The 24330-nt window shown below is 41.0% G+C and overlaps 1 protein-coding gene across 1 annotated transcript in view; it reads right to left on the minus strand.

The window, feature by feature from the left end:
• Positions 1-6174: 6174 nt before the first annotated feature.
• DENND5A (DENN/MADD domain containing 5A) overlaps positions 6175-24330 on the minus strand; it is a 51705-nt gene continuing 33549 nt past the window's right edge. Inside the window, exons 12-24 of the mRNA XM_010144410.1 lie at positions 24316-24330; positions 23024-23176; positions 19986-20070; positions 18529-18613; positions 17294-17422; positions 15440-15561; positions 13393-13538; positions 12712-12830; positions 11346-11527; positions 9981-10063; positions 8575-8698; positions 7549-7717; positions 6175-6836 (exon numbers count right to left, since the gene is read on the minus strand). The exon at positions 24316-24330 is cut by the window's right edge and continues 6 nt beyond it. Of these exons, the coding sequence (XP_010142712.1) occupies positions 6653-6836; positions 7549-7717; positions 8575-8698; positions 9981-10063; positions 11346-11527; positions 12712-12830; positions 13393-13538; positions 15440-15561; positions 17294-17422; positions 18529-18613; positions 19986-20070; positions 23024-23176; positions 24316-24330 (1596 nt within the window). The 3' untranslated portion in view covers positions 6175-6652. The remainder of the gene's footprint in view (positions 6837-7548; positions 7718-8574; positions 8699-9980; positions 10064-11345; positions 11528-12711; positions 12831-13392; positions 13539-15439; positions 15562-17293; positions 17423-18528; positions 18614-19985; positions 20071-23023; positions 23177-24315) is intronic.

Consider the following 24330-nt stretch of genomic DNA (forward strand, 5'->3'; position numbering starts at 1 on the left):
GCCCCTTCTCCAGCCGCCAGAGCCGCCCCAGCCCCTTCTCCAGCCGCCAGAGCCGCCCCACGACGCATCCCAACCCCAAAGCCAATAGCAGAGGTTTGCTCATCTAGACACTGCGCAGCATTTCAGCCTGGAACCACATTTCCTCAGTGCTGTGTGGAGCAGAGCCCCATTCGGTCACATTTCACAGAGGCTCTGGGGAGAGAGGTTGGCTGTTTACATTAGGAGAAAGGCTGCACACCAGAAAACCTGTCTGCTTTTTCCAACGGCACCAATGAGTGTGTGACCTTGTAACTTTGCAAAACCTCGCCCTCCTGCCCACTGTGCTTTATAATCCTCGTTAAACATGATTATTTAGGATAAACAAACATTATTTGAAGATGCTGAAAATAGTATGTTCTATTAATGAACATACATCTTTGAGTTGATAGCACAGTGTCTCCTTTTTTTCCCCTATGTGAAATAACTCTGTCTAAAAGCTCTCAGACATTTGTATTTCTTTGTGAGAGCTTTCCAAGTCATTACTACAAATCATAACACAAGTGCATTTCTAGATCCATGTGCTGGAGCAGATAGTTAACAGAGAATCACTGCCTAGCACTCAAACTCTCCTTTCCAAGGCCATATTAAGCATCACCTTCTATAAAACCGGCTCAGATCCCCCATTTAGCAAAGTGCTGCGAACCCAGCAGCTACACAACACACTTTGCTCACGAAGAGCCCTGTTCTTTTTGGTTCTTTCCCCTTTGCAGGAAGTCAGAAAAATTCAAGATCACCCATGATGAAGTAAATGTTTTTCTGAAGCTACACTTCCCTCACAGCTCCTTCCAGGTCTGCCCACGTTCATCCCCCTAGTGCCCTGCAAAGGAATTAGAAGCAGCAGGTCTAATAAGCCTATGGAATTGCAGTGGTCTCCGTTTCCAGGAGAGGCAGCTCATTCACACAAGTGTGGCACGCCTGGCAGCAGGGATTGAGCTCGTGACTGCGCCCACCAGACCTTTGCAAGGCTCAGGCCACCAGCACCACCTCACCAAAGCACAGAGCAGGCTGAGTTTAGGCTCTCGGCATCTCTCCCAGTGAGCCCACAGGGTGACACCATCAGTTGTTAGTGGCGCAGAATCACTGCCAGCTCAGGAGGACTGACGCAGCTCCTCCAAAAGAATCTTTTTATTTTGCTTTGCTTAAAAAAAACCCTCTACCACAGACCACGGGTTTTGTGTGGGAAGAAAGAGAGGTGAAGGAAGCAGAGATACTCCAAACAATGACCAAACTCCTTCCCTTCTGCATTGTGCCTGATGGTATAAAACATCCAGTCATGATCCCATATACTTGGACACAGAGTGAATCCCACCAACTTTACGACAGCCCTGACTTGAACCACCCACTGTTCCCAGGCTGATAAAATCACCTTCTGCATTTCTCAGCTTCAAAACAGCAATTTGTCAACACAGAAGTTAGTCACTAACATGCAGGTCAGAAGAAAAAGCAAATCTCTCCAGCTATAGCTGACGGAAGAGAGGGCAGCTCCCTAAAACCAGGGGAAACAGTGCACCTGAAGAGTGAGCTCTTTGGCAGACACTGGGAATGGCAGAAACCCTACAACATGGTTCAGCCGCCTTACCTGTCCCTGTCCCTGAACCTGGAAAGAACTGCAGAAGCAGTGACTGAGGTCGGACAGGACCTCCGGAGGTCATCCAGGACCTCTGGAGGTCATCTCGTCCAGCCCTCCTGCTCAAGTAGGGATCCTGGAAAGTGCATTTTAGATGAGGCAGATGAAAGCGAGTAAAACGGACTTGGTCTGCCTGCCTCTCCCACAATTGACATATAAAACTTTCTGGCCAATGGTAGCAGAAAAGCCACAAAATCGTAACCACAAGTGAGTTATGCTCACATTTGTTTACTACTCCACTCAAATCTGAAAACTAGATTTAATATAGAGTAAGGCAGGCAGAACCAGTTTCAAGGTGAGATAAGCAGAGCATTACCTAACAAAACAAGATTATACAGGGCTCCACTACGTCAGTGAATACCTCAAATCATTCAAGAAGTGAACGAATGGAGAGGGAAGGAACCATTCTTTTGCCTCTGTGCCAGTACAATCCCTCCACCCAGTAATTCCTCCTCTGGGACTATCTGTCAAGTTAGATCTTAAAGATGGAGTGAAAAAAAAGTAGGAAACAGGCAATAATGCTTGGGTACACGTGTCTCATAGATATTGTAATCTCAGATACAGAGGACAGTGCTATTTTCGCACTTACCCTTGTATTTGAAGCATCAGTTAGTGGCAGTGCCAACAATTCCTGCTTCTCTGTATGGATCCTTTCTGATAAAGAGAAAGGTCAAGTACACGGTACATAGAGGTGACTAACTGTATCTTTCAGAACATAAGATCTGGAGACTGCCACAAACTTTGGTTATTAGGAACAAAAGTTGTTTCAAGGTAGGACGAAGCTAACAAATGGCAGCACATATGTGTGTGTGTGTACTCAGAGACACTCTCCAAGATCTGCAATCACCCCTTTGCCTTCCTGCTCCCCCACTCCCCAGCAGGCACCAATTCCGCTGGCGGCAGCCTGACCGACAACCATCCCTTGCGAGGTGGCCACACTGGTGCCGGCAGGGAGGCAGGCTTCTAGCTGAACAGATCAGCTGCAGAACTGTACAAAAAGAGTCTCCTGAAGTCAGATGCTAAAATGTCACAGGTACCTGCGGTCTGGCAAAGAAGAAAACATGATTAGCCAAATTATAATAGAAAACTTTGGAAAATAGCACATTAATGCTATTTTTCATGTTAGAAGACAAATTTTATTGCAATTCAGCAAATGAGCTACACCTGTAAAACTGTTTTGTATATCCAATTCACATTTGAAGTCCAATGGATTGAAATGACACAGGAAAATTAAAAAAAAAAACAGTACCTGGTTTTGTCATTATAATGTAAACTTCAATGCTCACCCTTAAAAAACCAAGCCAGTGATTTCCTCACGTAGTAAAATATATAGTTTATAAGGTATTGATGCTTTATCTTAGTTCAACAGCTGATCTTTAGGTATAAAATAAAGAGCTACAAAGACGTGAAGTACGTGTACAGTATCTTCAAGTGTTTTCAAGTATCCTATAGTATCTTGCAGTATGGACAAAAATCATTTGACAATATACAGAAAAAGTTAACTCCAAAGAGTTTCACTGCAGAAATCTTAACATATTCATGAATTCAAAACACAAAAAGTAATGGATCATCCAGCTGGTAGGTCCCATTTGAACGAGTTGAAAAACACTCCTCGTAATGGAAAAAATTGTGGAATAGCTTTCAGTTCATGAATGTTTTCAGCTACAGAATGTCAGAGGGTTACATTTACAGTAGGTAAAGGCTTTTCTTCTTTAAATAAACTTATTGTCATAGTATTTCATTACATTTAAATCAAGTCTTTAATTTGCATTTTCTTATTGTATGAACTCTGACAGCATTAATCAAAGAAGCACAAATAATTGGTAGGTGATGGTCTGTGTTTTTTCCTCAAGTAGGGTAACAACCAGTTAACATAGATAGTGCTGAACTGGCCAAACATTTACTGCATTATGAACTACTTAGTCTGTATCATTTTATTTCTCTCTCTAGAATGTGCACTGTAAAAAATTAACCTTTTCCCATTAACTGTTACCAACAAAACCGCAAACAACAGCATAGCCACATAAGGCAGCAGTTTTGATAGCTGCAGGTTAATTTTACAGAAGTAACAAGAAAAAAAAGTTACAATTGCATTATACTATAGCTCATTTCTGAGCAAAAAACCGCAATGCAAGTTTTAAAAAGGTAGACGGATCCCGCAAAGCCCTGGTTAGGGAGTGCACCATTTGTTCTCATACAGCCATCCAGTTCAGCAGAACAGCTGAAGGAGCAAACACTGGACCCTAACGGTATTCCGGGGGACCGATGCTGCATCAGGGAAAGAAGCAGGTCGGTTTGTGGTAAACACTGAGCAGTGGCAGGGGTTATGGCTGCTACTTCAGACTGAACCGTTCTTTGACACACCAGCCGAATCTCTTCCCGAATCCCTCGCACAGGTTACCGTATAGCTATATTAAACACCTCGCTCTTCTTTGGAGGCTTTTGGATCCAGCTGAAGTTTTCCTGCTTAGAAACCTTCTACTGGTCCTTCAGAAAAGCAAATCCTCCCAGAAATTGGTAGTTCATAGAAAAACCTGCTTTGAATCTTAACAGGATTAAGCAGAGACCCTCTGTGAGAGAATGAGGAAGGGTTTATCACAAAGTGGTCTTTCCTGTGAAAATAAAATAATCGAGGAGCTGGGAAGATGACCTCTGCATCTCCTTTTGCATGTGGACGGCTAGCACACAGGGTGCTGTCACTGATGGGCAGCTTCACCCTCAAGTGCTAGAACCCAGCACCAGGCACCAGCAACCCCGGCCTGGGTCCACCATCCCAGGCACGGCTAACTGTTATCACGAGGCCAAAAAGATCCACACTACAGCAAGCCATTAAACCCATGATACCGTGCTACACGAGGTGAACCAAAGAAATAACAATAACAATAAAAAGAACCTTCATTCAGGATTAATTACCTCATGCAAGATAAAATTAATCCATACTTAATGCTATGAGAGATAGGGTTTTAACAGGATCAATTAATCCGTTACGGTCAAAATAATTAATCCAATCCTCCTTTCTTACGTAGACACAGTCCCTGTGAAATACACAGGCCTAGTAAAGCCACCTTAAACATAGCTGAAAGCACTCTAAATTTTTTTTTGCTGTTATTAATGCATAAACAAGCAATTTGGGGCAAGCATATTAAGATTATCCCAACATACTAAATTGAATACACAAAATTCTTAGAACACAGTACATGTCTCTTCCTTTTGCCCTTCCAAAGCTGGAAAAAAAAAACCAATAAAACCAAACCTGCACACACAAAATTCTTCTGTGAAATGCTCCTGTGAGCTCCAGACTATGATAGAGTTCACACCCACCCAGCATGCGGAGTGTCTGGACATCGCCCTTGCATCCTCCTAATGCTACTGTGAAATGAAAAAAGAATCTTGCTCTGGTAAGTAGTGACAAAGGAACTTCCCAGTTTAATAATGAAATAAATAGGACAAAAGTAAAAATAGTCCAAAATTTAATACATGTGATATAAATTATGGAAATAAAACTAGATGCGACTAAGCTGTAGGTAGAGAAAAGGTGCTACAACATTGTATGAACCAAAAAACTTGGGGCTCTGCTTCTCAAAAGAGAGACAATACTGAGATCAGTTTATCCAGTGGAAACCTCTGAACTCCTGTACAGCAATTTGTGGTGCTGATCGATCAGCCCGTTAAGTCACATACTCATTTCAAAGGGGTTTTTAACAGAGGATTGAAATGAACACAGATGCCTTTAGGCATCTGCCGAGTTCCAGATCTCTAATAAATTAAGCTTTCAAGACGTTTGTGTTTTATTGTAAAGTGGACTCAAGCTTGCTTTGCTAAAAACAAAAGCATCCCACATGAGGCAGCAGGGACAACAGGACTCAAATCATGTTAATTCAAAAGGAAAAGAAAAATCCTTACTACTCACTGCCTTTTCAGAAAAATTAAGAAACCCTTCTGTTTGTTAGTATGGTATACCATTGTTATTTTGTGGGGGCATAAACATCTTTATTTAGTTATCCGGCACTTGGGGAACTCCTGTCCCTCTTTATTAGCAGTTAAGAGAATTACCAGCAGCAACCATATACCACACTTCAAAAGGCTGGTTCAAGTGGAAACATTTCTGGGTTATGAACAATTATTCCGAGTTTTTCATTTAAGTGGGCTGCACTATAAATTCTGAATTGCAACATAATATAGCCAGCTGTAGAAGATTTAGAAGATTTTTTAAGACAGACTTACAAAACACAATGATAGGTTAAATAAATAAAAAAAACATCAGTTAAAAACATGCTTCATTTCTTCTGTGCAATTACGTACCAATATGAAAAATATTACTTTGATCTCTGCACATTTCATGGTTCAGTCTCCTAGATTTCACTAAAAATAATACTGACAACGAAAATAAAGGAAAAAAATGATTTGTTGACAAATCAGTGCCTTGGAGCTATTAAAAAAAGCACACATCATATCTGTAGTTCCCTTGCAGCAAAACATGACCAATACGTTAAAAATCAAATGTTGGTAATAATGTTAATATATAAAATATTAGTTTAAAAACTATAGAACGACCTTCTCAGCAGAAATGGAGTGTATACACTGGGGTCTATGACATACAGCATATCTGAAGGCAAGTTCACAGAATGCTGAAAGGCTCACTGCACATCTTCTATGGCAAGGAAATACTGCAGCTTTAAAATAAGCTGCACAATACTCATCTCTATCTCTTTCACATGAAAGTGTGTAAAAAGCAAATCAGCAAATAAACTCTAAAATAGATTTATACCAAAATCCTCTTTTTTACATTGAGTTTACAGCTTCTATCCATTTGCCTGTACTATTTTTGGAGTTTCCTTCAAGAAAAGTCGAAGTTGCATTTTAGGGCCATGAACGAGTTCACGATACAATGTACTGGCAGACAGAACTTTTGCATACTACTGAGATTCACTCCTTGTTGCTTTTTTTTCTTTTTTAGAAAAGATCGCTTTTCCTGCGGGACAACGGTCAAATATCGATTCCTTTGACAAGAGAAGCCTCCAGCGTAATGTTGAACTCCTGCAAGGTCTGCAGCACTCGGATCAAAGAATTCACAAGAGTATGATCCTTAATCAGTGCCATGTCTTCATACATCTGCGCTGTAATCGGGCAGTCTGCAAGCAGGGCGATCCAGTGGTGCAAAAGGTGGTCTCTGACAAAGTGGCAATTTGGAAATAAAAACAAAGCCAAGTTAATTTCTCATTTACATTGACCTGATTCTTATTTTTTGTCTTCTAAACAGACCTACCATCTTCTCCACGTACTTTTTATAAGACATTGAAAGGGCAGTAACTGTCTGTGGAATTTAAAAGCTGAAGTAGGAAGCATCCCTGTGAGACACGTTTCTAGGCTTTCCACCCCTCGCATCAAAAGATACGGTTCGCAGGAGGCCTTGAAGTCCCCAGCAGGCCTAAAGTCACTGGCTTGTTTCACGCCTTTGTGTCAAGGGGCTCCTAGATGGTCCCGGCTTTCCTCCGACAGCCAAGTGGCGGGTGGGGGATCCACCCAGCCATTCACTGGAGAGGCCTCACTGAGGACACTTTTCTGTTTGGCTCTTCTGAGCTGGAGGGCAGTGCATGAGAGGCAGGCGATTCACACCGACCTACCACCTTTCTCTCTTGATTCAGCTGCTCAGCCTTCGGGATACTTAGTTTTGTGTATCAGATTTCCCACATTTCACATGCCTAAAAACTCCGTCAGGGCATGGTTCACTCCGTCCTCCTTTAGTTACATCAAAGAACTGTATAAGTACAGTCAAACTGCACAACCCCAGTTGTGTGGCTTTACCCTACTAACACACAACATCCTTTTCCTTTTATTAAAACATCGGTAATAACAACACCAGTAAAGAAGTTTCTCTGTACCTGGCTCCAAGACACACCAGCATCTGAAACTTGCCATCCTTCCCAATGTTTCTAGGGGTGTTGTTGATAGCAGTGATGAAGCGACAGAAATTCCTAGCCCTTGTCTGCCAGTTCTCTTCTGGGACCATCTCATTCTGCTCAAGAGTCTCATAGTATGTTTGTGCTTTTTCTTAAAAAATGGTGGGAGATAGCGAAGTTTCATTAGTGCACAGAGCAGCCCAAAAGTATCTGAAATATCATTCTCCTGTGCTTGGAATAAAACAGTTAGGCGCTAAGATCTTCAAATTTAGATGATTAAATTTAATACCACCTCAGTATAATGTTTTCCCTTTAAGCATGCTTAGAAATTCGTAAGGCTACGTGATGCTCATATTCCACTTCCTTCCCCCTGAACAGTGCTAAAGAGGTTCTCTACTGGATTTTGAGAAGGTACATTAGAACGATGGTATAAGGAGAAGAATGAGGACAAAGTACCTATGCAAAACACAGAAACACCAGTAAAAATAATTCCTTTTCTAAAAGGTGTCTGTGTATTCAGTTGATTTATTTAGCTCAACGTCAAAGGATCTAAACCACTGTGTGAAAAATATACGCTTATGCCCCCTTTACTACAATGTCCAGTAAGAACCAACAGCACTAGATCCATCTGTTGTGCTTTACAAGGCAACGCAGCCTCTTAAAAGCATGATTTAGTGCTTTCACTATGCTCACTTAAGAACAAGGTTACCATATGTCGATTTACCACCTTATTTAAATAATTCTACCTCACCAATGAAATTTGTTTTACACTGTTACCACTAGAAGGACAAAGTCCAGTTACTGTATTAAGTACAGTGTCAGCTTTGGCAGAAGACAGATGCTCTTTCTCTCAAGAGCACAAGGAGGTAAGAGCTCTTACAGCACTTCAGCTGCCAAGACACCTCCAAGAAGTACACTGCTCACGCCAGTTGAGACCAGTGGCAATGGTAAGGAACACAGATGGATATATTTCAAAGTCACAAACAGGTATTTATTCCTCCCACTTACCTAAGAAGTCCCAAATGAAGACATTTTTGAAGAGTCTTGGTGATTTAAATCCATGCTGAAATACTTGCTCCAGAGCTGAGACGAGTCCACTTTCTCCACACAGCAACAGCGTCAGACTGCCTCTCTGCCAAGCACACACAGAAAGCACTCACACTTCTTAGTCTGGAAGTCCGGGACACAAAACTCTCTCATGCATCTGTCACTGAAACCATTTTTTACATAGAGATGCCCAAAGTTACAGTCTACTGTCAAACAGTGGCCCCAGACAGGATGGTCCTTTTTTCACAAGCCCTGAGCGTTCAAAAGCGTCTCGAACTCTAAGAATGAGGCCAAAGAAAGCAGTCCCGGGGCCTCACCATCCCCAGATAAAGCCACAAAAAGGCCAAGATAAAGATCACTGTTCAGGTTTTACCTACAATAATGACCAGTGTACAGAAAGTTAGCAAAAGAAGAAAATATTTTAATTAATAAAGATCACCGGTACACTGTAGCAGGTGTCTCAGACTTCTTACCAACAGAAACAACATTTAATGCAATTTTTAAACCTCAGAAACCCCCCGAATTCTTCTTTAGAACATAATGGTAAATTCTACTTTGCAAAGCCAGTGCATGAGCACTTGAGATTACTGTGTAAATGTGATCACCAAGCAGAATTATATCGAATTATATATGAATTATATTGTATACGAATTTGCCATGCTGTATTGAACTTTGAACAGATAGGTGCAGAGGGAATGGGAGGACTTATTTGTAAAAAATTCTTGACTTTCAAGAGATATCTGTAGAGGAGCCAGCACCGCTCCGGCTCACAAGGGCTGGACTGTGCTGGTGGCACAGAGGCATACTTCTGAAGTTTGTTTCAGGAAATAATGGCTGTGCCAGCTAAGATGATTCCATTCGTAACGTAGAAGCCTAGCAGAGTCTTCTGAGAGCACTGCTGCTGCACTTGCAGTGAGGGGGCGTGGGCCTTTGTTTCTTCTTTTTGTTTGTTTTAAAGTGGCCCGTGGGGTTTCATGTTTTAAGCAGCAAAGAAAATGCAAAGCAGGCACAAAAAAGCCCAAACTACTCAGTACTCAATGTAGATGTACAATGTCAGTTAATCCAGAAAAACACTAAACAGGAGGCAACAGTGGTACAGGTAGAATCCTTGGCAGGATCTGGCTCACACGGGTTCCAGTACCAGAATGTTAACATTTAACAGAATGCTTTAGTGCGCAGCAGAACTGAGGTACCTGAGGATGCATTACTCCAGCAGTGTAGTCTCAGTATCTCATTTCTGCTCCACTTAAGGACTTTTCAGACAGACGCTGTTCATTCAGTTTAGTTATTTGTGTTACATATTCTCCAACGCTTACTAATAAGAGTTTTAAGACCATAGTGCCACTACAGGGACAGCAACTCCTCACCTCCTTCTCTGGCTTGTGGAAATGCTTGACAATACCATTGACAGCTTCACCAATAGCTTCTTGTATCTGACCAGTATTTAATTCTGCAAAATACAAACACATCCAATCACTCTGTAACAGCTTTAGGAACGACCTGTGCAGGAGGAAGAAGGCATACCACAAAAAGAGAAGAGATGAACCAGCATGAATCACACCGTTAGTGAAGAGATGCTGGACCGTGGGTAATAGAAATCTAATTCTACTTTTATTTACTGTGGAGGCAGAAATGGAGACGGCTTGTTTTTATATCAAAGTTAACACCGTGGTGTTTCAACACGGTGTCCAAAGAAGAGCAATGAAGTTAGTGAAGGGTCCAGAGCACGAGTCCTATGAGGAGCAGCTGACGGAACTGGGGTTGTTCAGCCTGGAGAAAAGGCGGCTCAGGGGAGACCTTATTGTTCTCTACAACTGAAAGGATGTTGTAGTGAGGTGGGGGTTGGTCTCTTCTCCCAAGGAACAAGCGACAGGACAAGAAGAAACAGCCTCAAGCAGCGAGGGAAAGTTTAGGTTGGATATAAGGAAAAATTTCTTCACTGAAAGGGTTGTCAAGCTCTGGAACGGGCTGTCCAGAGCAGCAGTGGAGTCCCCATCCCTGGAGCTGTTTAAAGGACGTGTAGATGTGGCACTTAGGGACATGGTTAGTGGTGACCTGGCACTGCTGGGTTAACAGTTGGACTCAATCATCTCAAAGATCTTTTTCAACCAAAACAATTAAATGTTTCTATGATAACACAACAACAGGTGGAAAGCATTTTTACATATTATGCACATTTTTATACCAGGACCCAAAGCTAAGAAAAGGAGCTGTGCTTTGATTAGGACTACCAAATCTGGGCATCCTGTGATGGTTTCACTGCAAACTCAAGCATGCTTGGGGACAAAGTAATCACCTGATCTAGCAGGAATAAGACAACCTCAGAACAGGGCTCTCAATAAAAAACTAAAGTCCATGAGCAGAAACCACCAGCAAGCTTTTTGATCCATGAAGGATAGAGACAGGTCAGCAAATTTCTACTTTCCTCCACAGCATTCATTCCAGAGATGAAGGACAAGAATAAAGGAAACACCACTAGGGCAGTTAAGCACTGGATTAGGAGTCCAGAGTTGCCTTCCTTTCATACTTGGAGACTTTCAAAACTTGAGTAGATAGAACATGTTGCTCAGGATTGTAATTCAGATGTTAGCTGGACTTTGAGCAGGGGGGTGAGCTAAGTGAGTTTCACGGGTCTTCTCCAAGCTACAGTTCTAAAATACAAGAAAACCTACATTTCTGTTTGCAAGCTGCTCTCTGACGCAGAACAGCACAAGACATCCCCCACCACTCACTTGGCTTATTGTTTGGTGATATAGTGACAAATCTTCTAATCATGCTCGGTGACTGCTGCAAAGGAGGGGTTCGGCACTGCCGCTCGTCAGCCTCGGTGTGGGAAGTCAGCAGCTCTCCCACCAGGACCCTCTCTAAGCTGCCATCGTCCATTCCCTTTCCAAGCCACCTTCCACAGGGAAACCTAAGAACATAAAGGAGATACGTGGATCAAGTCCTTCCACACAGATTAAATTCCATGCCAAAGGCTTTCAACTGCAGTTGAAACTCAGATTCTGCTGGTACAATTATCAGAAATACTCCACTCATCTAGCAACAAAGCCTTCGGTTTGGCTTTTGCCAGCAGAGGGAGCAAAAGTAAAACAACTTTTCTGTTCAAAGTTTGTGCTAAACGTTGCACTAGATGACATGCAAAGTGAACAGAGGCAGATTTTATTGTGTCCTATACACAGTCAAGATTTGAGGGCTGAGAGGAGAAAGAGGTAGAAGGGGAGGACCTACTACACACTACAGATTGGTGGTGAAAACGCTTATGTTTTCACTGAATACATCACATAGCAAGCCAGCCACAAAAAAAGCCCCCAACAAACAAACGTGTCCTTAAATGTCAAAACACCAATGCATCTACTGAAATTGGGATATTAAATCAGACGCTAGAAAGCACACGTGCTCACTGGCTCATTATCACTTGCTATGAACCAACGCTGATGTCAGATTAATGAGCTTAATCAGAAAACTGAACAGCATCCAAAAATAGAATCTTGCCTCTTCATTTAATTACAGACAAACTGGCATGGAGAACTGAGTGGACTTATCCACCAACGTGTCATCCGTGTGAGACTGACAGTTTCGCTAAACAGAGGACAGGGCATCAAATTATGCTGTACCAAACACAAATGAATGTAATTCTTACCGTAAATCTCATTCCTTACTTTCCCTATCTAGTTTCTAACACTCAAGAAGCCTTTGTGTTCCAGCTTGTGTCCAAAGGTCTCTCTTTTTAACTCCTAGAGCACTCAGCTTTAATATAAAATACCAGCCATATTTAGTAAGTAACAAGCTCTAACTTGCTACTTCTTCCTTGGGCTAAAGACAGGTTAATTTTAAAATGCACAACAGTCAACTCATCATCTCCACCGATGTTTTCAGGCTAGACATGAGCATCTGCAAAGTTAAATTGTTTAATTTTGTAAGAATCAGGACTTGCTTAATGCCAGAAGCCAAATGAGCTTTCTATGCCTTCAGGTAGTGGCAACTGTAGACACAGTGTCCCAGGAGGTACGACCTTTCCAACCAAGCAAGCCCTACTGTGCCAGCTCCTTGCAGAAATTCTACTTACCCAACAGGAAATGTCAAGATGATACTTACTTGTAAGTATGCCCTGTTATTTCATTTCTGACCATAACATATTCCACTAGCCACTTGGCATATAGCCCTGAATTATCATGTCCTATTTGCACTGTGGTCAGTTTTCCCAGGTTCTGGCACTGCAAATCAAACGAAGAGTTTGTCAGAGCGAACTGGAAGAGCAGCATGTTGAAGGGGTAAACTATCAGAGAACACGCTCAGACAGGGAAACGGAAACGCAGTTCTCCTTTTCTGACTGCACAATTGGTTCTGTGTTTTTTAGGGGTAGATTTCTCTATTTGGTTGTTTATTTGTTTTGTTTTGTTAAATACTATTTTGGTCAGCAGAAAACATCAGTTGAACTAGATATTTCAATCAAATTTACCCAATGAGTGCACACACACACAAAAATCAGAGCAGAATCATTTCTTTGTTTCCAAGAGAGGAGGATATGACACCTCCCACCATTACAGCAGAAAGTTGCAATATAAAGACACTCTTGTCCATCCTTGTACTAGGTCATTTTGCTCTGCATGTTATTAAATACAGATTAAATTTGCAATGTACAGGCAAAGGAAGCATTCGTGACTAACCTTATAAACTAAAGACATGAAATGTACGCCAAAATGGTACAGCAAGGGGAGAATTTCAAACTCAGAAACCAGAACATCCAAAGCGTTTTTTGTATCAAGCAATACAAACCTCAAATGTCATTTCTAATATATTCCTGGGAATCTGCAGGACTCCTGTTTCACCCAGTTCTCCCGAGATACAGATCCACGGATTGGCTGTGAACATTGAGCCACCAAGCTTCTTGCTAGGAACAATCAATATATGGTATGGTATCACTGTAAACACAAGAAGACACAACAGTTCAAAAATGAAGGATAATTATGTAGCCTCTTGAATGAAGAGAGGGCAAAAAGATAAGTCACAAAATAACACTGCAGTACCAAGAAATGTTAAAACATCATCAGATCTGCTACTTAATTATGCTAACGCTTGCACTAGGCACTGATTGACAATCAGGAAGTGTACACAGAGCAGTCATTAAGAAGCAGAGCTGATAGCAAAACACTGTCAAGTGAAAAAAGAAACATGGATGGAATAATGCCTTCACACGGGTATAATAATTCTTCATTTACCAGCCTCAAAACATGCCATGAAGATGGTTACTTGTCCCCAGCTTAGAAACAAGGAAGAGAGAATATTCATGTACCCAGGACCATAGTGTAGCTCCGCATGCAACTCAGTGTTCACCCCCTAACCTCCTGCCTGCTTTTGTTTGTGCATGTAAACGCCCTACACAACTAACACCAACTCCCACTCAGTTCCTAACCGAAGCCTCTGTTCGCAGCACTTGCTTGCAGCAGCATTTGCTACCGTGGCTGAACAAATTCAGTGAAAATACACTAGAACGCTGCAAGTTTCCCTGCACCACATTGCTCTTAGTTACACTGCCTGTAAGACTTCTTGATTTTAAAAAGAACTAACTTTCTTCCCCTCTAACTGGCACCACGTACATGCTCAAACACTTTCTGGTCTCCTGGTTTACCAGTGACTAATTCAGCACAGTAACACCTGAGTTACACCGCCTTCTCTGGCTCCGCAGGCACGTGCTCCTGAGGAAATGCATGTCCTCTCAACCGCCTAGCATCTCATGCACAGCCCCCTATTAACCAAACTTTCTAACAAAATCCCATTATCTGAACGGCCATTGTGCTTCTTGGCAATCTGCCCTTCTTTTATAGTGCATAAGTGGATTACAGTTCGGGCTTTTCAGCTGAGGCGTTTAATACATTACTCCATCAATGTCTTCTCAGCTGTCAGTGCCCTCGAGAAAGCATTTGGTGGTTGGATTTTCTTAAAAGCTTGATGACTGTAGCATTTAAGAATGAATTAAAATGTTTCCCTTTTAGTTTCTGTGCTGTTAGTCTGAAAGTAACTGACGATTTAACCACATCCAGCAGACCAGATTTCAGCAGTGTCCAGAACTTGCCCACAAGACCAAAACCTATTTGGCTTAGACATCTGTTTCCTTTGACCTTCATACACACAAACATCAAGGGTACCTCCTGTATCCCTACCACGGGGCCACGGGGGTCCTTCCACACCCCCACCTCCAACTCTGTGAGCCTTGCTGAAGCCTTTCCTTACTCTGCTTTACTAGTGAGGCCCCGGGGCAGCAGGCACACAAATGCCTGAGAACCCTGTAACACATTTCAGCATTAGCAACACGGGTTAGAATTTTCTCTAAGCCATCTTTTTCAAAACAAACAAACAAACAAACAAACAAGAAGTACTTCAACATGTTGCAGACTTCTGATGCAGCCATCAGTGCGTTATCCCAAACTCAGAGATGTGGCAAAGTAGGCTGAGCATGACAAAGGGAAAGTTTGTTTTCAGCTCCCAGCATGTGTTAATATTCTTACCCTGATAAAGAACAATCCACACTGTTCTTGCTTAGTACGATGCAAATGAGCCCAACACAAAATTTTCTGTTGCTCAGTCTCCCCCAACTGAAAGGATTAAAGCTGTGTGTTTCACCAAGTTCGAAAGAAAAGCGACAGAGAGACACAAGTGCCCACCAGACAGGATCACAGAAATAGGGATACAGCACACACAGGCGGATACCAGGAAGAAAGCAGAACAACTACATGAAGGCATGTTGCTCAGACCTGTTTAGAATTTTGAATAAGGACTCAACATAATCTGGAAACACAGAGTGCCAGAGAAAGCAAATACTTACAGATTGTTGTGAAAACATTGGTAAAGCAAAAGTAATCCACAGCGTTGAATGATAGGAGATGATACAAGAATTGCTCTTTCTCATCATCACAGCGGAGGAATGCATAACGCTTGTAGAGTTTTCTGACAAAGCAAAACAAATAATCTAATCACAGGAACAAGGTGCTTTCAGTGAAATGTTTTCTATTGTGCATATTTATTAGGTAAATTATGACAAACGTGCAAGCGATTACAAGTGAAAAGTGATACTGGTAGAGCCAACAGTATTTAATGTCCCAAGGTATGTCAATGCTCTGCAAGTCTGAAGTCTCCCGAGTGCATCAGTCCAATATTTCACCTTATTTCCCACTCCTCAAAAGTAAGGTTTGGGGTAGTCTAAATCGGCCTAAAGTCCTACTGCTCCCTTTCACTGGGTTGCAAACTCTGCCAGGATTGCAACACTGCACAAACCTTCAACTTCTTTCACGCGGATATACTAAATAAAGGTTCTGCTTTTTTATACTTCCATATTGTTTAAGTTATACTAAATAAATCTCAAATTGCTACTCATAAAACAATTGGTATTAAATTTGGCCTGTACTCTGATTTGTGAAACTATTTACAAAGTAATTATTTATGTTTACAGAGTTAATCTAACATACACGTGCTCTGGACATCACTAAGTAAATAGCTCCTTGTGCTGAGCATTTCTCCTTTTGCCCTTCAAGATGTACACTTACCAGAAGCACTAGCTCAGAGCACTCTGGACAGAGTTTGAACCAGTGGTATTTGGAACTCTCTGCAGATTTAAGTCCTCAGTTTTTACTCACATCCTCCTCCCCCTTATACTTTATATACTTCTCCCATTTTCTTCCTATAGTACAACGACTTTTTAAATAGTGTTTTGGATCTCAATGGTTGGGTCTTTTAATACGTTTTTTACTTCACATACAAGGAATTCAAAGCCACATTTTGAAATGTTCTGAAGTAATAAAACAAAAAACATGGATCGTAATAGCAGATATCTGACTATTACAAAAATGATACACCTTATGTTCTTAAGCAGGCTATAACTACAAAACCTTTACTGTGTAGGAGGAGAGGACAAAGCTGAGACAGTTTGACAGAGACATGCACAATCATGTCTGAAAATACCAAAACATTACCAGATCTCATCTTGAGCTTCTTACCCAAAAATGAGGTGCAAAAACTGACCATCACAGCCTTCCTACTCACCTTCAAGGTACTGCATGAACAACATTCACCTGCTCTCTTAAAAAAAATCAACTGCTGGTGTGGTTTATCTGATTATTTTACACGTCATTGAAAGGATTAACAAGAATGTCTCAGATTTGGAGACCGAAGTGAGAAGTTGAGGAACAGACACTGAGTCACACTAACCAGAGACACAGGAGCGCATCTGGATGTGCCTCTTCATGTCACGACAGAACTGCAACCGGGACGTAAGCTGCTCATTGCTATGCATTGCAAAAACACACAAACCATCCAAGGAAAACAAAACATCCCTCCGTTACAGAAAGGAGGCCAAGAAAAAAAGCTTGACTCAGCAAAATAGTGGCATTTAGACTTAAACCCTGTTTCATTTACTCCTTAGCAATTTTTGACAATTTCACCTCAAAGTTGCAGACAGTCTCAGCTGACAGAACTGGTTCTGTTCCTGAGGAACACCAGCACTGGATCATACTCCCAAGCAGGTGATAGGCAGGTACAGAGACACACTTGGAAGGCAGGTTTGTTCTATTCCTTTTGCACACTGCTAAGCGGTTGGAAGAATAGTTACTTCTACGTTTTTGAAGTCGAACAACAAAACAGGTTTAATTTTTTTAAAAGCTTTGCCCAAGATAAACTATCTTACTTTGTGAGTTCATGATCTGAAAGCAGCTGTTTTAGATGCCTAGAGAGCAACTTCTTCTCCATAGAGAGACGAACCCAGGCTCTGGCCTTGCCAACATCTGTTTTGATTTCACTGATGTTCTGGATATGCCTGGAATAAAAAAAAAAAAAAAAAACCACTACAATTCTGTTACTTGTGTATAAACAGATTTCATATCTGTAAGATAAGGACAATAAGCTTATTTAAAAAAAAAAAAAAAAAAAAACCACACAAAAAAGAAAGAAAGATAGAAAGAAAAGACACTGACCCGTATTTTCAAAGTAAAACAGTTCGTTTAAAGCGAGCTAGGCTGAAAAAGATATTTTGTCAAGAATGCAGAATATCAGGCAAACTATTGTAAAAAGAGACATGATCACCTTAATATTCAGTACTACCTGAACTCCCTGCATACCTAGCTCAGAAAGATTAAGAGCTTGAAAATGAAATATCTGCGATGCAGCTCCCTATTTACAAAATTCTAAACCAGACCCATTGCCTCACATGACTTAAAAATCACTCTGGACCTTGTCACCGCAATATTTAGGGTTAAGTGCTTTGGAAAATTAAATACCAGCTTTGCACGCTCAGTAGTAGCTTCTCTTGCATATAAGACACAAGTGTATGTTTTAAAAGGACAAGCATGTCCCTTGAAAATCCTTGATTCACTCCTTTCTACTGAAAAACTTAGATATTGGTAAGGAGAAGGAGGAAAGGGAAATCCTTTCACAACTAATTCAGTTTAGAAGTTCTTCATATTGCCTTTTGAGGTACTGCAGAAAAGGCACCGAGCAGAAGTTACAGTTTCATTCACACTACAGTACTCAATGTTAGGTAAACTCATTCTTCACCGAAGCAAGAATAAGCTCAGAGCTACGCAGCCAACTTGGCAATGAGTGGGAAAACACATACGCTACACACACATTTCTGTGGAAATAATACAGAAACTCAAAAAAAAAAAAAAGATGAAAACTGGGTCAGGGTATTTCTACTGTGACAGAGAACTCCTTGCTATGAAATATGTTTTTGTGAAGGTCAATGAAAAGTCTGCTAGATATTGTAAAGTAATACTACCTACTTTAAAACAGTTCTGCGGGTTCCTTCCCCACATCCTCCCCACTACAGGCAACACAGACTTTTCTGTATGGTACACACCATACACACAAACAAGCATGCAAGTCCCGGGGTCTCCCGGGTTGGTATTAACAGTTTAAACTCACCTCATATCCTGGATGAGAGAGATTCTAAGAGGTGACATGGCTGGACTGGTATCAGACTTTCTCCGTTCTGAATCAAGAAGTATTCCTAGATTCAGGAGAACAGAATCTCTTGTTAGAAGAAATCCATCTAAAGATTTTAAAATCAACATAAAAAAGGTGAATTAACACCGACTTGCACTCTTGCATCACTGCTGACTCACTGCTTTGTGAAGATATTGTGGCATATTTTGACTTCAAATGACATGAAAATCTAATATGCTACACAGATGGTTATGCAGATCAGCACAGGCTGGGCATTAACACAACCATGAGCTTAGATTCAGCTGAAACTGGTATGACGTCAAATGGCTTAAGACGTATACTAATCAAGTACTAATTTTCTTGAGACGGTTCTCTTTCTGCATAGTAAAACTGACTGGCACTGTTGACACCAGAAAACAGTGTTCAACACGTTTTACTCAGTACACCACACATCGTACACTTAATTTATCTATCACTTCGCATGCTCCTGTAACACCATTTCTTCTTAAAATAGCACATTTTGGGTTTTTTAAGCAATATTATTCCTCTTTCCTTTAAAATTCCATTCCAGAATCAAGTTGAACGTTAAATGCAATCTCTGCCCTCAATCTTAAGTTAGAAGGCACAAAACTGATTCTAATTTCAGTCTGATATGCAAAACCACTCTGGACCAAGAGACATTCAGGACAAATCTTTCCAGATCTTTGGTTTCAGCTGCTTGCAGGACCTTGTGCATGTTAGTAATGCTCAGCTCTTTGCCTACAGCAACTTTAAAAAAAAAGAGGCAGCCACCACCTCCCCAGACCCCATTGTTCTCTCCAGTTACACCCTATGCCCCCACGTGATGCAAGAAGCAAGTGTTTAAAAATTACATTAATAACCTTAGAGCAGGTTATCAGTGGATCTTATGTGCAATAATACTTTTACTGCGATACTTGATATTTAAAACTTGTTTCTTCAGTGGTTTTTGTGTTTTTTAGAATGTCTTTTTCTTTTAAACCATAAACTCAGTTGTTTTTCAAGAAAGAATGTAAAACTTCAGGAATGTACAGCACAGTTTTATATGCTTGTTCTTGTTTTCCATCCCCATCCTTAACATAATATGCTTTGCCAGTCATGCAGTGACTATGTGTCATATGGAGGATGGTTTATCAGAGCAATCCATTTTAAAGCCTATCTTTAAAACATCAGATATTCAGACCCAAACAAGTGGACTCAATCCAAACAACAAGTTTATTTTTCACAAAATATATTGGGGCAACACACCAGGTTCATATATTAATATGCGAGAGAATTATCTCTAGCAGATAGAATACTTGGCTCAGTCATACTGAATGAAGGCTACTTCCAGAAAACAATCTCTGCATGGTGCAAATCTGCAGGCAGCTCTTACTCAAAGTTATTTATCATCATCTTCCAGTGGAAGCCAATCTTACCTGAGGTACTGAAGCTGCCTGATGTAGTTTTCCGCTGTCTATTTTCTAGGTAGTGTAATAGATGAGACCATAAAGCAGACTTTCCCTAAAATTAAAAAATAATAATAATTTAAAAAAAAAAAATCACTCAGCTGAATTTAAAAAAGTTTAAATCACCACTGAAAAAAACTTGCTTTAAATATTTTTCTCCCTATAAACTCATTGGTGAAAATGAAAAACGAGATGCTTGAGAGCTGTACAGAGGTTGAAAAAGAAAACGGAGTCGAAGCTACGGGCTCTAATGATTCTGGTAACAGTCAATTGAACTTCATTCCTCATAGTTCATTAACACGACAAGAAAACATTTAAAAGCTTGTAAAACATTATGTGTCAGTAGAGTTCCACATCTGAGGCTGTAACCTGTACTACGAGTCTTTTTCTCCCAGCCTCTCCAGCAGTGAAAGGACAAGAGACCCAGAGCCAGCCTGAGGAAACCACCTTATGCCCAGACCAGCTCTGTGCATCTGTTCCCTTCAGGGTAATTCAGGGCTACAGATGCATACTGCCAGTTTTTAAAACCTCAAAAGATCCCCTTCAACTTCATCAGGCAAAGGGCTTGGATAACGACAAACCCAGTAAGACAAGCCAAAGCACAAGTGGGACAGTGAAAGCTTATCAGCAAGAATGCTTCAGCTCTACACATTCAATCTTTCACTAACAAACTAAAAAGATTCTTGAAATCATTTCATCCTGAAATATTCTGCATGATAAATCAAAAGCTTGCAAAGCCACAGAAAAGCAGCAGTAATTGAACAGGGGCTCTCCAGCACATTATTTGGAATTACTTACAGAGGAAATAAAATAGTATTATTTATCATCTGCCTAAATTACTATATTAATCTCAGCAAAGATTTAGCAATTCTGCATTTCAGAAAAAGTCATGTTACAAAGCCATAATTTTATTTACAACTTTGGGCAGAAAGAAACCGTAACTGTAAAGCAACAGCTGTCAATTCAGTACTATCAATGTCACCTAAAATCACTTAAGTGCCTTCCTAGAGGTGCAGTAATTATGATTGAAATATTTTTAAGAAACCCTATCTTTAAACATCTCTAAGCACTTCAGTTGATATAAAGAACTAGTGCCCATGAGAGATTATTCCAGAAGTGCCATTCCTGCAAAAGATAAAGCCTAGAGTGTCTGCAACATCTGTGTTGACAGAAATCTAGTCAAAATACGCATTCAGTAGCGAAGATACAGAAAAATCCAGAGAAGCTCAGTGCCTCGTGTATACCTGACAGATCCAGCATGGAAAGCCAAAACAGCAAGTCTTATAAAAAAAGAGAGCATGAAAAATTCAACCAGGGAACAATCACATCCAAAACAACTCAATGAACACACACAGGCACACACAGTCTAGTGTTCAGCAGCCAGCTGCCACGGCAAGGAGAACCGCAACAGATCACACAAAGCAGCAAAGCAAGCACCCTGCAGCAAACAGATGTCATCGATCACGATGAACGTAAGAACTCATGCAGTATCTATCTGCCCGCTTCCTCTATCATCGCGTTACTCCCCTTTAACTTCACCCAATAGCAACGATGATGCAAGCTCTACCTGCAAGGGAAAGGAAGACAGCCTAAGGAAAGCGGCGGGACAGAGAACGGGCAAGGGAGTCACCAAGGCCCTCTGAAAGTTCAGGCTACTTCTGTCACTAGACCCTACATGTGACAATTCTCCTGCATTGCTCTGGGCAAAGGAAGGCATGGAGTCACTCTGCACATCGAAGAATCAGTAGGTAGCTAATGTAGGACTACCAGGATTCATCAGCAGGGAAGAGGTAAAAGCAGGGATTGGTGGAAGGAAAGCCAGCCTCATGACTATAGTCAGCTGAGAAAGAAGGGTATTGCTTGGCTCACGACTGAAAAATAAATTGATGTAAAACAGCAGGCTTTTGCATATTTAATGAAGGACAGAGCACACAGAAAACTGCTGGTGCTTTTTTTTTTTTAACTGTGGATCCTAACGTGAGATGCACTGTATTCCTCCATCAGGCCTCTATTATATTCCACCGCTATATTTACTCCACCATTCAGCTCTGTTTGCCAACATCTGCAATCAGTCCAAAGCATTAACCTTATGTAGGGTTGGCCGTCTGGTGGTCTGAGAGGCCCGAATCTGAGTTGAAGCAGAGTATACTGATGCTCTGTCTTCTAAGACGAAAGCAGTACAGCTTCTATCCTAAGTGATATACAAGAGGAAAGGGAAAGAATCACATGATAAATCTTCACATAAAGAACTGATTGACGGTTTGAAGAAGAGCAGATTTAAATACTGGCACTTGGGAGCCGAGAACAGAGATACTGAATTAGGGGACTGGATTTCGTACATTTATTCTGCCCATTCTTGTAAAAAAAATGTTATAATCCTTGCTTTCCTTGCCATTCATTTGTATGAAGGAGGAGGAAAGGATAAAGGCCTTCCACTTCATCTAGTCCCACAAACAAGAAGAGCACAAAAACAATTACAAATTTTACATGGAAAACAGCACCTCTAACTAGTGATCTTCTAAACATCACTTAACTACCCATACGTCATTCAGAAAGAGCCAAGCTAGCAAGAGTTTTGCTCTTAAAAACTAAACTATCCTTCATGAAAATAAATTCCCCATAGCATATCCCACTGACAGCACCTTTAGCAGATGCTGCCTTACAGCCTGTGCAACTTCATTAATGTATTAAGGACACATGAACAGTTTTATTTACCTTCCTATTAAAAAAAACCCCAAACCACAACACACAAACTACACCAAACAAAAACCCCAGGTTAAATGGACAGAAAGTCTTCCAAGAAATCATCCTTGGACCACATCTACACGTGCACTTACACATACGCCAGAGCAAAAAGTAGAGCCAGGAAGGAGGCAGTAACTGACATAAAAAAAAGGCTGGGGAGACACACAAGTATTTCACCATGTCTACATACACACAAAAGGTATCTGAGAGCACAGAAAGGAAGAGCATAACGTGACCTGAGGAAAGCGTGCTCTGCCACTCACCTGTTTGACTTGCAGACCGTGACTCCATATCCTTTCTAAGAGGTCACACAGGCTGGCTATCAGGGTATTCTCTTCTACCCCTGTGATATTCACTTCACCGTGACCTAGTTCCACAGCTTCTCGACCCATTTTTTCAACCAACATCCTCTTGGTCTCAAAAATAGACAAGGGAAAAGAGAGTTAATTCTTGCCACAGGAACTTCTAAGATCACTCACACTTTTTAAATAGCCAAAAACCGAAGCACATGATAGCAAAGATTTGGCAGCCTAACTGCGTACACAGTACTTCTGAAGATAGCACAGGGCTGCATTTATCGCATCCCCATTTTTCAAGCCATGGCAGCAGCATGGAGGGAGAAAAGACTAGAGAATCACTTCTGCTCATCTCTTACACCTTTTTTCATCTTTGTGGCTATTCTAGAGTAGCTCTCGAAGTTGTAATACTCCCTTAGGCACCTGTACACAGTCTTAGTTGATATGAAGAACTCCCAAGTTAGTCTCCTCCCTCTCCTGGTAATTTCTCTCTCTAATAACATCAGGCTCACTAATTCACCAGAGCTGCGTTTCCACAGTGAAAGAGCCAAGTCTATCTTCAAGGATTTTCTCTGCCATATGCTTCTGTTAAGCGAAAGGGGTTATTTGGACAGTTTCATATACACAAAAAAACTGAAGTGAAATCGGAAAAATAGATTAACACAGTTTTGTGAAAGTTGCATACAACTGCAGTATTACCTCTGCTGACTTCAGGCAAGAATGTGTCTATTTGATAATATTCCTCTTCACTGTGTTAGTATAAACATTAACATTTAATTCAGATGAATGTATTGTCACATATATACTGGTGAAGCACGTCTACAAACTAATGCCAAATTTATTTGCTGAGTGCTGGAAAACTTACATTTCAGAAGTTTCTTAACCCACTCTAGTTATGAGAAAAGCTGCTGCATTTTCACCACAACCTCCTCTTTTGGAATATTCACTCTTGTTGAAACGCTAGTGCTAACTGAAACATGCTATAATAGATGTAGGCAGTGGGATGATATAGACCCATCAGAATGTTCAATCTCTATCATTTTACATTCTCTATCATAAATGTGCTCGATAGTTTCTGCTCCTTGCATAATTTCTAAATACATTATCTCTTTGAGGATTTCTCACTATCATGGAAAAATCTTTCTAGGGACAAAGCAGAAACAGATGGCAGAAGAGGGGGGGTTCAAACATATTGGCCACAAAATGGTCCATAAAGGATGGATACGAAGCACAACAGAAAGAATTATTGTCTATATTACCTTATTTCGGCATTC

The sequence above is a fragment of the Buceros rhinoceros genome, unplaced genomic scaffold, assembly GCF_000710305.1.
Source record: "Buceros rhinoceros silvestris isolate BGI_N320 unplaced genomic scaffold, ASM71030v1 scaffold3611, whole genome shotgun sequence".
NCBI lineage: Eukaryota > Metazoa > Chordata > Aves > Bucerotiformes > Bucerotidae > Buceros > Buceros rhinoceros.